Here is a 16,633-nt window from a genome sequence, read left to right on the forward strand (position 1 = left end):
AATTTAGAAACAACTTAGAGAATCAAGAACACAAAATCAAAAACTTCAAAATTTTGTAAAATTCAACCTTAAACCTATCATGCTTTTTAAAAGTCTAGAAAGACTTAACATAACTCTATCATCAATGTCATCACTATCACCACCACTTCATTATATTTCTTTTGAATAAAAAATCTCTATAATAATGTTTACCCTTATCACTAGTTCCATCTCTCACCATTAGTTACATCCTTTTTCCTTACGATCGTCATTGCAATTGATTTTTATTTTGAAATTTGACAAATAGTATAATTGGATAACAGCCGCATATATTATCAATCCAAAATTAATTACTAAAATTCTTATGACAAAAAGTATTAAAAGAAAAATTTTAGCATCCCTAGATCATTGAAACCTTATCATTTCAGTAATTACACAAGCCTATCGACAAGTAAAATAAAATGAAAAAAGCATTCAATCACGCCAAAAAAATTTTAAGCCATGGGAGTTGTTTAATTTTTTTTTTTTTAGGTTATCCATGAAGAGAGAATAGTTATTAGGAGTTGGTCAAGCTTAGAACAGTAGTCACAAAGGGGGAAACCAGCAACAGAAACGATAACAATTGTAGTGGTTAGTGGTGGCTGGCGTGATTTCTTGAAAGATCCGACAATGAAAGAAAAGAGGATGATAAGGAAAACAATATACTGAAAACTCAAAACAATCGGATAGTGGAAAGGGACCAAAACATTAGTGAAAGGGTACTATTTTGGCTTTAAATCTAAGCCATTAAAGGTCGATTTTGGAGAATTTGATACCAAATCCGAGATGAAGAGACAAAAATAAGGTTTGTCATAAATTTTGAACTTTAACGGAGGTCTGACGACTACAAAGTACAACGATAATATGGTAAGCGACAATGGTGGCCAACATCTCAAAAAAGAGAAAAACTTTGAAAAGAAAGAAAAAAGAAAGAAGAAGAAAAAATTAAAAAAAATTAATTTCTACCTATATATAATAAGATCAAAATTATATCATTTTGATAAAAAAAAATTAAACCAATTGCATTTTAAAGACTAAAAATTATTAAAAAAAAATTTTCCTAAAAATTATACTTTAAATTTTTTTTTATTTTTTAAAAAAGACACGTGACAATCACATGTAAGTCATGTGGCAATCGTATGTAATCCACGTCAGTATTTAAATGTCACATCAATATTTTTTTAACAGTATTAAGGCTTTAAGCAATTTAATACATAAAAATGTAATTTATGTATCTTATTAGATTTTTTTTAAGTACTACATTGAGAAAAGTGCAATAGTTCAAAGGCCAAATGGGATATTATCCCACTTTGAGATTTGAGCATTCCAAAGGGTATATTTGGAATATAATAGTCAAAAAGTGGTTGTTTGCACTTTATTTCTGTCTAACAATGTACCTCAATATCTAACACTACTAAAAACAAAAAAGCTTACATGGCATTTGGCCAATTAAAATCTAACGAATGTTAACAAATACCATATTATTTTTCATGAGTTATCTACATATTTTTTTTGGTAAAAAGCATAGAAATTTAAAAAAAAAACTCAAAGAATTAAGAACACAAAGTTAAAGACTTCAAAAATTCGCAAAATTCAACCTTAAACCCTACCACACTTTTTAAAAGCCCATAGAGACTTAACATAGCTCCGCCATCAATGTCGCCACCATCACCACCACTTCATTATCTTTCTTTTAAACAAAAAAATCCCTATGATAGTGTCTGCCCTCATCATTAGTTCTATCCCTCATCATTAGTTCCATCATTTTTCCTCATCATTAGTTTTTATTTTAAAATCTGACAAATGTTATAGTTGGATAACAGCTGCATATATTATCAATCCAAACTTAATTACTAAATTTTCTATGACAAAAAGTATTAAAAGAAAAAAATCGACATCCCAATAACATTAAAATTCTATCATTTTGGTAATGAGAAAAACATTTTATAATAATTAATGAAAATATTACACAAGCTTATCAGCAATGAACACAAGCATAAAATTACACAAGCCTATCAACAAGCAAAAGAAAAATAAAAAAGAATTCAATCACACCTAAAAAATTTTAGGTCGTGGCAGTTTAATTTTTTTTTTTAGGTTATCCATTAAGAAAGAATAGTCCTTAAGAATTGGTCAAACTTAAAGCAATAGTCATAAAGGGGAAAACCAGCAACAGAAACAATGGCAGTTGTGGTGGTCAGCGATCGATGGCTAGCATAATTTTTTGAGAGATCCGACAATGAAAGAAGAGAGGATGATAAGGGAAACAATATATTAAAAACTCAAGACAATCGGACAGTGGAAGGGGACAAAAACTTTAATGAAAGGCTACTACTTCAACTTCAAATCTAGGCCATTAGAGATCGATTTTCGAGAATCTAATCTCACATTCAAGATAAGGAAGCAAAAATAAGGTTCATCATAAATTTTAAACTTTAATGATGGCTTGATGGCTACGAGGTACGACAACGGTGTGACAATTGACAGTGGTGGCCAACATCCCAAAAAAGAGAAAAACTTTAAAAGAGAGAAAAGAGAGACAATAAGAAAAAAATAAGAAAAATCTAATTTTTGCCTATATATAATAAGATCAAAACTGTTATTTTGATAAAAAAAAATAAACCAATTGCATTTTAAAGACTAAAAATTAATTAAAAAAACTTTTTCTTAAAAATTATACTGTAAAAATTTTTTATTTTTAAAAAAGACACGTGGCAGTCCTTATAGGCCGTGTGGTAGCTATGTGTAATCCACGTCAGCATTTAAATGCCATGTCAACATTTTTTTAACAATATTAAGGGTTAAGGCAATTTGATACATAGAAATGTAGTTTATTTACTAGATTATTTTTTTTTCTTTTTTGTTTAGGTGCTATATTGGAAAAAATGCAATAATTCAAAGGTCAAATGGGATATTATCCCATTTTAAGATTTGAGCATTCCAAAAAGTATATTTGGAATATAACAGTAAAAAAGTGGTTGTTCACATTTCATTTTCATACAACAATGTACCCCCATATTTGACACCATTAAAAAGAAAAAAGCTTAAATGGCCTTTGGCCAATTAAAATCTAACAAATGTTAAAAAAATACCATATTATTTTTCATGGCGTATCTACATTTTTTTTTTGATAAAAAGAATAGAAATCTAGAAACAACTTAGAAAACCCAGAACACAAAGTCAAAGACTCCAAAAATTCTTAAAATTTAACATTAAACGCTACCATGCTTTTTAAAAACTGATAGGGACTTAACGTAGCTCCGTCATCAATGTCATCGCCATCACCAATACTTCATTGTCTTTCTCTTAAACAAAAAATCTCTATAATGGTGTCTGCCCTCATCATTAGTTTCATCTCTTTTTCTCACCATCACCATTACCATTGGTTTTTATTTCAAAATTTGACAAATGTTATAGTTGGATAACACCTAAATATATTATCAATCCAAAATTAATTACTAAATTTTCTAACAAAAAGTATTAAAAGGAACAAATTGACATCCCCAGATCATTAAAACCATATCGTTTTGGTAATGAGAAAAACATTTTACAATAATTAACAAAAATATCGCACAAGCTTATCAGTAATGAACACAAACACAAAATTACACAAGCCTATCAATAAGTAAAACAAAAGGAAAAAAGCTTTAAATCACACCTAAAAAAATTTTGGCTGTAAGGGTTATTTAATTTTTTTCTTAGGTTATCCATGAGGAAAAAAGTAGCCATAAAAGGGAAAACCAACAACAAAAGCAATGGCAGTTGTGGTGGTTGGTGGTTGGTGGTGGCTAGCATGATTTTTTAAGAGATCCAATAATGAAAGAAGAGAAGATGATAAGAGAAACAACATACTAAAAACTCAAAACAATCGGATAGTGGAAAAGACCAAAACGTCAGTGAAAGGCTACTGCTTTGACTTCAAATTAAAGCCATTAGAGGTCAATTTTCGAGAATATAATCCTAGATTAGAGATGAGGCAAAAATAAGGTTTATCATAAATTTTAAACTTTAATGGTGGTCTGACAAGTACAAAATATAGCAACGGTGGGGTAACTGATATGGTGGCCAATATCCTGAAAGAGAGAAAAACTCTCAAAAGAGAAAAAATGAAAAAAATAAAAAAATCTAATTTTTGCCCATATATAATAAGATAAAAAATATGTCATTTTGATAAAAGAATTAAACCAATTGCATTTTAAAGACTAAAAATTAATTAAAAAAACTTTTTCTTAAAAATTATATTTTAAGAATTTTTTATTTAAAAAAACATGTGGCAGTCACATGTAGGCCATATAGAGCCATATGTAATCTACATCAACATTTAAATGCCACGTCAACATTTTTCTTTAACAATATTAAAGGTTAAGGCAATTTAATATATGAAAATGTAGTTTATGTACCTGATTAGAAATTTTTTTTTTTTTTTTAGGTATTATATTGGAAAAAATGCAATAGTTCAAAAGCCAAATGGAATATTATTCCATTTTGAGATTTAAGCATTCCAAAGGGTATATTTGAAATATAATAGTCAAAAAGTGATTGTTTATGGTTCATTATCGTGTGACAATGTATCCTAATATCTAACACCATTAAAAAAAAAAAAAAAGCAAGCTTACATGGCCTTTGGCCAATTAAAATCTAACAAATGTTAAAAAATATGATATCATTTTTCATGATTTATCTACATTTTTTTTCTAGTAAAAAGAATAGAAATCTAGAAACAACTCAGAGAACCAAGAACATAAAGCCAAAGATTCCAAAAATTCTCAAAATTCAACCTTAAACCTTACCACATTTTTTAAAGGTCAATAGGGACTTAACATAGCTTCGTTGTCAATGTCGTCACCATCACCACCACTTCATCTTCTTTCTCTTGAACAAAAAATCTCTATGATGGTGTTTGCCCTCATCACTAGTTCCATCCCTCATCATTAGTTTTATCATTTTTCCTCACCACCACCATTACCATTAGTTGTTATTTCAAAATCTGGCAAATGTTATAGTCGGATAATAGCTACATATATTATCAATCCAAAATTAATTACTAACTTTCCTATGACAAAAGGTATTAAAAAGAACAAATTGGCATCCTTAGATCATTGAAACCATACTGTTTTGGTAATGAGAAGAATATTTTACAATAATTAATGAAAATGTTACACAAGCTTATCAACAATGAACACAAACACAAAATTACACAAGCCTATCAACAAGCAAAACAAAAAGAAAAAAGCATTCAATCACACTGAAAAAATTTTAGGCCGTAGGGGTCATTTAATTTTTTTTTTTTAAGTTAACCAAGAAGAGAGGATAGTCCTTAGGAATTGGTCAAGCTTAAAACAATAGTCATAATTGGAAAAACTAGTAACAAAAGTGACGGTAGATGTGGTGGACAGTGGTGGATGGCATTTTTTTTTGGAGATCCAACAATGAAAGAAGAGATTATGATAAGGGAAACAACATATTGAAAACTTAGAACAATTGGACATTGGAAAGGGACCAAAACGTTATTGAAAAGCTATGCTTCGGCTTCAAATCTAGGCCAGTAAAGGTTGATTTTTAAGAATCTGATCTCAAATCTGAAATGAAGAGGAAAAAATAAGGTTCATCATAAATTTTAGACTTTAACGATAGTCTGACAACTACAGGGCACGGCAACGGTATGGTAATCAATAATGGTGGCTAACATCCCAAAAAAGAAAAAAACTCTGAAAAGAGAGAAAAGAAAGAAGAAAAGAAAAAATAAGAAAAGTCTAATTTCTGCCCATATATAATAAGATCAAAACTATGTCATTTTGATAAAAAAAAATTAAACCAATTGCATTTTAAAGACTAAAAATTATTTTATAAAACTTTTTCTTAAAATTATACTTTAAAAACTTTTTATTTTTTAAAAAAGGCACATGGCAGTCATAAGTAATCCACGTCAGCATTTAAATGTCACATCCTTTTTTTAACAGTATTAAGGATTAGGGCAATTTAATATATGAAAACGTAGTTTATGTACCTAATTATATATTTTTTTTGTTTAGGTACTACATTGAAAAAAATGCAATAGTTCAAAAGCCAAATGGGATATTATCCCATTTTGAAATTTGAGCATTTTAAAGAGTATCTTTGGAATATAACAATAAAAAAGTAATTGTTTGCACTTCATTTCCGTGTAACAATGTACCCTAATATCTAACATTGTTAAAAAAAAAAGCTTACATGGCCTTTGGCCAATTAAAATCTAATAAATGTTAAAAAATACCATATCATTTTTCATGACTTATCTATATATATATATATATTTGGTAAAAAGAACAAAAATCTAGAAACAACTCAGAGAACTAAGAACATAAAGTCAAATACTCCAAAAATTCTCTAAATTCAACCTTAAACCTTACCACGCTTATCAAAGGCCGAAAGGGACTTAACGTAGCTCAGTCATTAATATCGTCACCATCACCACCACTTTATCATCTTTTTCTTGAACAAAAAATCTATATGATGGCCTTTGCCCTCATCAGTAGTTCCATCCTTCTTCTTAACCATCGCCATTGCCATTGGTTTTTATTTCAAAATCTAACAAATATTATAGTTGGATAACAACTACATATATTATCAATCCAAAATTAATTATTAAATTTTTTATGACAAAAAGTATTAAAATGAACAAGTTAGCAACCTCAAATCATTGAATCCCTATCGTTTTGGTAATGAGAATAACATTTTACAATAATTAATGAAAATATTACAGAAGCTTTCAACAATTAACACAAGCATAAAATTACAAAAGCTTGTCAACAAGCAAAAAAAAAAAAAAAAAGCATTCAATCACACCCAAAAAATTTTCGATTGTGGGGGTTGCTCAATTTTTTTTTAAGTTATCCATGAAAAGAGAATAATCCTTAGAAATTGGTCAAACTTAGAATAGTAGTCACAAAGAGGAAAACCAACAATAGAAAAGACAACAATCATTATGGTCAGTAGTGGTTGACATGATTTTTTTAGAGATTCGAACAATGAAAAAAGAGAGTATGATAAGGGAAACAACATACTGAAAACTCAAAACAATTAGACAAAGAAAGGGACCTAAACTTCAATGAAAGGCTACTATTTTAGCTTCAAATGTAGGCCATTAGAGTTTGATTTTTGAGAATATGATCCCATATCTGACATGAGAAGGCAAAAATAGGGTTCGTCATAAATTTTAGGCTTTAACGGTGATCTGATGGCTACAAGGTACGATGACAATGTGGTGATTGACAGTGGTAGTTGGCATCCCAAAGAAAAAAAAGCTTTGAAAAAGGAAAGAAAAAAAATTTTAATTTTTGCCTATATATAATAAAATCAAAAGTGTGTCATTTTGATAAAAAAAAATTAAACTAAATTGCATTTTAAAAAATAATAATTGTAAAAAAAAAATTTTTAAAAAATTATATTTTAAAATTTTTCATTTAAAAAAAAAAAATACTTGGTAGTCACATTTAAGCCATATGGCAACCACTTGTAATCCACATCAGCATTTAAATGCCACGTCAACGTTTTTTTTTATAGTGTTAAGATTAGGGTAATTTAATACAAGAAAATGTAGTTTATGTACCTAATTAAAATTTTTTGTTTTTGTTTAGGTACTACATTCAAAAAAATGCAATAATTCAAAGGCCAAATGGGGTATTATCGCATTTTGAGATTTGAGCGTTTCAAAGGGTATATTTGGAATATAATAATAAAAAAGTGGTTATTAGCACTTCATTTCCATGTAACAATGTCCCCAATATCTAACACTATTAAAAAAAAAAGTTTACATGGCCTTTGACTAATTAAAATTTGACAAATGTTAAAAAATACCATATCATTTTTCATCACTGATCCACATGTCTTTTACTAGTAAAAAAAAAATATCTAGAAACAACTCAGAGAACCACGAACCAAAGTCAAAAACTTCAAAAATTCTCAAAATTCAACTCTAAATCCTACCACGCTTATGCAAAGGCTGATAGGGATTTAATGCAGTTCCATCGTCAATGTCGCCACCATCAGCACTAGTTCATCGTCTTTCTCTTGAACAAAAAATCTCTATGATGGTATCTAACCTCATCACTGCATCCATCCTTCTTCTTCACCACTACTATTAAGGATAGATCTAGGATTTATACTCAATGGGGGTAAATTTATTATATTAACTACCAAAAATATTGATATAATAATTTTATATTTATATTATGAACCATTACTTTACTCAATTTTTTTTTAGTTTTTTTAATACATTCATATATCTTTCACCATTATAAAAGACTAACACTTAAATATTTCTTTTTCAATTGATAAGGTCTAAAAAAAATTAGTTTTTTTCTAATAATTCTACTTACTTTTTTTTTATATTTTAGCAAAGGCAAAATATAAAAATCATTAAAATTTTGGGTAACTTACTAAGAATCATTAAAATTTGGATAACTTACTAATAAATAAAATTAATTTTTAGGATTCCAATAGGGACAACTACCCTCACTGCCTCCACTTTGGATCCGTCCCTAACTACCATTGCCATTAGTTTTTATTTCAAAATCTGACAAAAGTTATAGTTGGACAACAGCTACATATATTATCAATTTAAAATTAATTACTAAATTTCCTATAACAAAAAACATTAAATGAAACAAGTTGGCATCCCCAAATCATTGAAACCCTATCGTTTTGGTAATGAGAATAACATTTTGCAATAATTAATGAAAAAATTACACAAACTTGTCAACAAGTAAAACAAAAAGAAAAAAGCATTCAAGCATGTCCAAAAAATTTTTGACCATGGGGGTTGTTTAATTTTTTTTTTTTTTATTATCCATGAGAAGAGAATAGTCCTTAGGAATTGGTTAGGGTTAGAGTGGCAGTCGGTAGACAGAAAAACCAGCAACATAAGCAACAACAATTGTGATGTGATGCTCGATTGTGCCCAATGTGATTTTTTTAGAGATCCATATAATAAAAAAAAAAAAGAGGATGATGAGGGAAATAATCTACTTAAAACTCAGAACAATCAGATAGTGGAAGAGGACAAAAACGATAGTGAAATGCTATTGTTTCGGCTTTAGATTTATGCCATTAAAGGTCGATTTTTGAAAATTTGATCCTAGATCTTAGATAAGGAAGCAAAAATGGGGTTCATCGTAAATTTTAGGCTTCAATGTGGTCTGACGATGATAGAAGACAGCGGTCGACGATGTCATGGTGACCAACAATGATGGCTAGAATTCCAAATGAGAGAAAAACTCTGAAAAGAGAGAAAAGAAAAGAAAAAAAAAATGATTTCTACACATATATAATAAGATCAAAACTAAGTCATTTTGATAAAAGAATTAAATCAAATTACATTTTTAAAAAATAAAAACTTATATAAAATTTTTTTTTTAATATTTTAAAATTTTTTTATTTTTTTAAAAAAACATGTGACAATTTCATCGAAACCTTATAATAATCACGTGTCATTCACGTTAACATTAAAATGCCATATAAAATATCATATCAATATTTTTTTACAAGTGTTAGAGGTTGGGAAATTTTAATATACAAAAATATAGTTTAAATTCTTGATTAAAATTTTTTTTCTGTTTAGATACTATATTAAAAAGAAAGTTGAAGAATCAAATGAAATATTATTCGATTTGAGGATTTCAGAATATAACAGAAAAAAGTGATTGTTTGCGTAATTCTAACGAGGAAATGTTTCTTTCATTAGTTTTTTTCACTTTTTATGATGGGTTGGGAGTGTGTTGTCGGGCTTCTAGTTTTTTCTTCTCAATTCAAGGAAAAGGATTTCTCTCTCTTCTCACTTTCTTTAAAAAGAAACAAAGAAAGGAAAAACATGGGATTCTATCAAATTCAAGCAGCAGACGACATTTAAAACGAAAAAAAAAAGTCGGTAATATGGTAATAATAAATATAACTATCAAAGTGTCCCAACTCACAACAATCCAACGTCATAAACAACACGTATATAGCGAAAGAGAAACAAATAAAAATAGATCTAAGAAAGAATCTAATCTGTCAAACAATTAACAAAATTAATTACTACTAGTGGTATAGTATGGAATTAATATCATCGGACCCATGATACAGAATCAACCTCATCCCTCGCAGCCTTGTATAATTCCAGCCTTTTGGCACACTGTTGTCTCCTCTCCATCAACGCTGGATCCTCATCTAACATTTGCGATGGCTGCTTCCCCTGAAACACACACAAATATGCAAAACACCCATTAACCACAACAACCACATGTTTTGTTCAATCAATGCCATCAGATAATATGTGATACACCCATGCATATGCCCATGGATGAGAACAAAAAAGATTATTAACTTCTCATAATCATTAACAATTGGAATATTTTGGAAGTTGACTCACAACCTCTAACGAAAAAATTCCCCAAAATGCAGAGGTAGAGACATTACCTCTTTCTTTCCTAGCTGTGAGTAAAAGTGGTTTAGCAATGATTGTTTTGCCTCCCTAACTTGACAGTATACCACAGCCTTCGGGATTGTGTTCTTAAGTGTCTCTGACACCATACCAACATATGAGGAAACATTTGATCCTATCCTCCGAAAATGGCCCTCACCATACCGGTCCATAGTTGTAGCTGCAGGATTTCCTCCTTTATCTACTTCCTGGGGAAGCCTCCGGAAGAAATCTACTGTTAAATATGAAGATTCCATGTCTACCAATCGGATAACTGTCTTCTTACTTTCATCCCGAAACCTCTCCAGGGCCTCACTAGCAGCTGCTGCTATTTCAGCTTGCAAAGTGGGAAAGCGTTTTAATTCCTGTCATAATACAAAGCATCAATTGATCCTTATCTTTGGAATGACACTAGAAAAACTTAAACTATATAAGAAATCAGATTAATTTCCCAAACTTCTACCTGAGTTTCTCCTATAGATTTCCTCACAAGCTCCTTCAGGACAAAGTGAACCTACAAAAAAAAGTACATCAGCTAAAATTAGCATCACAACTTCAGAAAAAAGCTTTGAGCCTTTGAATACTGAAAGATTTCAAAATAAATTTTGCTTGACCATTAAAAAAATAAGGGATGACAACTTACCGCATCCACAGAAGCTTCAGATGGGCCCCTGAAATAGTTTAATGCTCCTTCAATAAGCCTCCGGTAACCTTGCTCAGGTGCTATCAAGTGAGGTTGATAACCATCTGCCTCTGACACTACTCTCCTTACATTTTGCAGAGAAAGATGCCGGTCAAAGGGAAGCTTCCTTAAAGCAGCAGGTAGTTGGTTGTCAAAGACTCCATAAATGCGATCACCTCCAGGTCGCCTAAGATATCATTGTCCAAAGGAGTTATCAGAGCACACAATAATAGCTGTTATAGCTTGTGGCAAAAATGGAAATGCAGATTATCTTAGATTGAAAATACTGTACTTGATTCACTGAAATCACTTGATAAAATTTAGATCACTTAGATTAAGGCTACCCATATTTGAATCATGAGAAGTATTGACTTATATTTGTATTTCAAAAGCAATGATATTTGTATTTCAAAAGCAAAGAATCAGTCCAAATCTCAAGAGCAGAATCCAACTCAAGGATGAATGATTTTTCATACTCAGATCAATAACCATGCTAGAGAAGGAAAAATGGCTTAGACTCTCAGAAAACAGCACGAGAAAAAAAAAAAGTAGCTGAAGCATTTACCCTCCATCCAGATGCTCCTTGAATATCCGGTCAAATGCACGGCAAAGTTCCAATATGGTGTATAGTTGAGCCTAAGATACAACAACACAATTATACACAGCACAGAAAGTAACTTGTACTTATATAGGGATAGGAAATATATGCTACTCACCCCAGCATCAAGAGCAATAGGCCTACCAAGATGGTCCATCTCTGATTCAAGTTCATCAATGCTTTTGTTTATCAAAGAAGTGATACTTGGTATGCGAGCCCTTATTACAGATTCCAAATGCTGAAAACAAGGCCACATCGTCAGGAATATGGTCTTTAAGATTGCAAAGCCAATCCTAAGTAAAATGTACTCAAAATTAAACCTGTGAAAGAAGTTTTGCAAGATATTCTGAACCCATTTTACTTGCTAAGTGGCCATAGTCTGGACTAGTGGCAAAATACTCGCGCTCCTTGCGTCTTGCCACAATCATGTCCACATTTTTGTTTATATCAGCCTGTGATCGGTTCACAATTCCAACCCAAGGATGCTGTAGCCGGTAAGATCTTCCTTCAAGAACCTTGAGAACGGAAAAGCAAATGAAACATGTTAGCAGGCCAAGCCAGCAACAATAGGAAAAACAACAAATAGAGAAATGTAGATACAGTAAACATAAAAATTTTATATGAAAGAGAAAAAGAGCAAGAACTCACATCCAAAGCGTTAGTCCCTTTGTCCATAAGATCAAGCTTGGTTAACACTCCAAATGTCCGATCACCTAGTATAAATAAAACAAGATTTTGTCAAAGAAGAATAAACCAATTAAAATCTACTTCGCAAAGATAAGCTTCTATGATAATGCTATAGTGAAATGATAATTAATACATACCCGAGGGATCTACCTCCCTAGCAAGTTTGATAGCATCCGAAGTTGCTATATCTTGATTGGCAGGAGATATGGCTAGTATAATACAATTAGGCTACAAGAAGTATAATGAAGATTCAGAATTCAAATAGAACACAATTAAGACGTTTCAGTTTAAGAAGATTGCTTAAGCACCTAAGATAGCAACAACATAGATTAAATTCCACCAAGAAAATTACTTAGGCAAAGGTTTTGATAAAAAAAAAAAAAATGCTATCAGAGTGGTAAGTTCCATCACTCATTAATTCATTCATGAGAACATGAACTTATAGCCAATAGATGAGAAAGAGAAGAACGGGGTTAAAAAATCACTATCTCTTAATGAAGCACAATTAAGGTCTATGCGGTGCTTACCTTTTCCACATAAGACCGAACCATGGTTTCAATGTCTTGAACTATACTTTCAGGCTGTCCCTCTGAAAAGAATAATGGTTTCCATTCATCAAATGAATGAACACAAAAGAAAAACAATAAATATGTTAAAGTCATAAATAACAATTAAAATAACACTTACCAACTGCAACTTTTGTTAAGCCCGGCAAATCAATCAGGGTTAAATTGACAACTGTGAGAAGAGAATAAATGGTGTTAGCTAAATGAATCTGACTGTGAGTAAAAAGAAACATAATCATGATATGATGACAAACCATTTGGAGAGTAGATACTGAGATGGATGGGAACAGGAGATATCCGTTTGGTCTTCCCAGTTACTCTATCAGTTTCATCCTGAATTTCTTTGCGGACCATCGCTTCACCAAGAAAGGATGAGATGAATAAGCTTCAAATTCAAATTAGGAGGAAAAGAATAATCCATATTAGCAGAATTTGCAACTAGCAGGTACAAATACATCTACAGTAAGAAGGATTTTTTTTTTATTTCATAAACTTCCCATAATTTGAAGAAAACAAAGCTAAAACATGGCAAGTCCAAAATATTCCAAATTTCAGGTATCCAAGGCAAAGAAATATAAAAGATTACCAAAATCAGTGAATCTTCTCTTGGGAAGGTGAAGAAACTCAGCATACTCCTGTGATGCTTGGTCTGTTTTATGAAGCTGCAACACCAGAGGCCGTCTCGTCACAATTCCTGCACCAAAATTACACTTCACTATTACTCCGATTTAAGAGACTAAAATTTATTAAAATGAAAAAGGAAACAAACTAACCCGATCCTCTGGGAAGAAAGTCACGGCCGACTATGCTCTCCAGCACTGAAGACTTGCCCGAACTCTGTTTTCAATCGAAATACAAACAAAGCAAAACAGCTCATATTACAAGATCAATTATGCTTGTTCTTCACTGAAAGATGAAGAAATCAAGCGATGTAGAAGAAAAACCTGGCCACCGACGACGGCGACAGAGGGAAGAGCCTCCCAAAGGGAAGAGAAAGCGTTATCGCCGCCGCCATAATCACCGAGCACCGTACATGCTCGCTGGATCCTGTTAACCAAGCCGATCAAGCTCTCCATAGTGGTCATCTTCGATATCAACCTAGAAAAGCTTTAGAAGACTTGAAACGGACGCTAAACAAAGAAATGAAAGGAGGGTTGTGTTGGGAGGCAGCGATGGACTTGAGGTTGAGAAAAAGCGGAAAGATAAAGAAAAGAGGAGTAATTTTAATCGAGTTTTCTGGGCACATATTTTGTGGGGGAGAGATATTGTCCATGCTCCGCACCGTTTTTGTAATTTTTCGTTTTGTGTTTTTATAAAATAAGTGCTCCGTTCCATATTTTACCTGTGTTTACGCGTTTGGATTTTTGAAATTTGAAATTTCAAAAAAGTCGGGGCCGAACCGAACCGTTGCCGAAATGAGGAACGTTGGATTTTATTGGTTTCTTTTTCGTAATAAGTTAATAACTAGTCACATGTGTATTATTATGGGTTTAAATTTTTTTAATTAACAATATCAAATTTAATAAATTCGTAAGTATAATTTTATTTATATTTTTTAATAAAAATAATATATTAATTAATTAATTGATAATGTATGTATTTTATTTTCATAATTTTTATGACAAATCAAATACAAATTCATCTTTACAAATTTATCTTTTCAAATATAATTAAATATATTTAAAAAGACAATTAAAAGATAACAAAAAAAAAATCTAAACTAAAAGAAAAACCCAAACAAAAAATAAAAAAATTAAATGGGAATACCAAGTGAACACCTTCACTTAAGGATGACAATAAATTAAATAAGAATCGATTTACACTTATTCTAACTCTAAATATCAAGTTATAATTTTTTATATTCAATTTTAATTCGATATATATATAAAACTCACATTTGATTTAATTTGACAAAAAGTCAATTTAATAATATAATATTCATAAAAATATTATTTTTTATTATAAATTATATCGTAATTATATATAAATATAATATTTTAAAATAAATATATTAAATAATAACTTATTAACATAATATATAAATAAAATTAAACAAAAAATAAAATATATATTCTTATTTATCCTAAGAAAGAACATAGTACAATATATTAAATCCGTCTCTAATTTAACCTTAATTTAAAATACATATATATATATATATCTTTCTTTAATCTAATTTCAATTAAAAAAAAGTTGTCACTATTGAATGAATAAGTCAAAATTCATAAGATACGGGTTATTGTGATATCTTTACTTTTATTGATCCCACTTATTACAAAATTTATTTTATTTAAAAAAAATAAAAACTTAAAAAACATAACAAAAAAAAATCACATGAGAATGTCACATAGATACTTTAATTGGGCATTTTTGTTTTCAAATATAGATAAAAAAAAACTAAAATTAAAAATTAAAAAAATTAAAACTCAAAAATAGGATAAGAAAAAAAATCCAAAATAATGAATGTGCTGCATGAACACCTCCATCTAATAAGTAGTAAGTTTATGCTGATCTTTGACTTTACTTTTTCAATAATTCAATTTAGCTATAATTTTGAATTCGATATCGAGTTTTTATTTATTGGCATTTAATCTTGACATGTTACATATAAAAATAACCTGTATTTGATTTGATTTAATAAAAAATTAATTTTATAATTTTAATTTAATATAATATTTATAAAAATATTATTTAATATAATTTAATATAATCTTAAATTTACTTTCTAACTCGGTTCTAATTAAAAAAAAACTCATTCTAATTTTAAATTTTAAAAAATCTGCATCTATTAAATTGAAATTTATTAAATGCAAGTTGTTTTTATCATCTTTACCATCATTAATTTTTTTTTTTTTACAAATTTATCTAATTTAAAAATTGTCAAAAACTAAAAAACCAAATAAAATGATAAAAAAAAAAAACTAAATGGGTGCCATACGAATTTATTAAATTAAGTTATTAAATAATAATTTTATTAATATAAAATATATTAATATATAATTAAATTAATAATATATATATTTTGATAGAAGAAAACACTATAAAATCACTTTCAATTTGATCTTAATTTTTTAAAAAATTTTTTTTTTTAAAATATTAACTCAATTAAATTTTTTTTAAAAAAATATACTTATTAAATCGTGACAAATTGATACCTATAAAATAAGAATTATTGTCTTTTCTACCTCTATTAATTTTTTTATAAAATTTATTTAATAAAAAATCAAAACAAAAAATTCAAATAGAAAAACCAAAAATAAAATAAAATAAAATATAGATTTTAAATAAAGGTTAAAATGCCAAGTGCACAACAAACCTTTTCTTTAAAATATAAAAATTAACTATTAGCTAACAATGAATACGTAGGAATGACTGGAACACAAACATTGGCTGCCTGTCACCGTTTGAGTGGGTGTGGACAAAGGATGAAGGACTGATCTGTACTATGTATGTATATATGTAAATTGGGTAGTAAGTATTTGCAAATTTCGATACGTATATCATAGTTTTTTTCTCAGCCAAGTTCAAAGGCTAAGAACTTTGTTATGTTGTTTGCCCGTTCGAGCCTCGCTTGACGCAATTTCAAAGGCAGGCAGTATGCTGTTCAAAAATTATTTTAAATCCAATTTTAATGTTAAATAATA

General features: G+C 29.6%; 1 protein-coding gene across 2 annotated transcripts; it reads right to left on the minus strand.

Moving 5' to 3' along the window:
- Positions 1 to 9,928: 9,928 nt before the first annotated feature.
- LOC111294007 (phragmoplastin DRP1E) lies at positions 9,929 to 14,208 on the minus strand. Of its 2 annotated transcripts, none has more exons than XM_022887124.2 (15): positions 13,934 to 14,208; positions 13,763 to 13,826; positions 13,576 to 13,683; positions 13,244 to 13,345; positions 13,111 to 13,161; positions 12,951 to 13,012; positions 12,561 to 12,651; positions 12,385 to 12,449; positions 12,057 to 12,251; positions 11,855 to 11,974; positions 11,704 to 11,774; positions 11,100 to 11,325; positions 10,920 to 10,970; positions 10,453 to 10,821; positions 9,929 to 10,228 (listed from the first exon to the last, which is right to left on the minus strand). In XM_022887124.2, exons 1-15 carry the CDS (start codon positions 14,072 to 14,074, stop codon positions 10,100 to 10,102), a joined length of 1,845 nt encoding a protein of 614 aa, XP_022742859.2. In that variant the 5' UTR covers positions 14,075 to 14,208; the 3' UTR covers positions 9,929 to 10,099. The 2 variants fall into 2 exon arrangements, with proteins under 2 accessions (XP_022742859.2, XP_022742860.2); XM_022887125.2 differs by having other exon boundaries at positions 13,244 to 13,374.
- Between the last annotated feature and the right edge of the window lie 2,425 nt (positions 14,209 to 16,633).

This window comes from Durio zibethinus, chromosome 14 (assembly GCF_047325235.1).
Source record: "Durio zibethinus cultivar Kanyao isolate XHJ-2024 chromosome 14, ASM4732523v1, whole genome shotgun sequence".
In the NCBI taxonomy this organism is placed as follows: Eukaryota; Viridiplantae; Streptophyta; class Magnoliopsida; order Malvales; family Malvaceae; genus Durio; species Durio zibethinus.

Coding starts and splice junctions, on each gene's coding strand:
- LOC111294007 (XM_022887124.2), bottom strand. CDS start 14,074: ATGACCACTATGGAGAGCTTGATCGGCTTGGTTAACAGGATCCAGCGA. Junction 13,013..13,110: donor CTTAACAAAAGTTGCAGTTG/GTAAGTGTTATT, acceptor TATTCTTTTCAG/AGGGACAGCCTGAAAGTATA. Junction 10,822..10,919: donor AATCTATAGGAGAAACTCAG/GTAGAAGTTTGG, acceptor GTATTATGACAG/GAATTAAAACGCTTTCCCAC.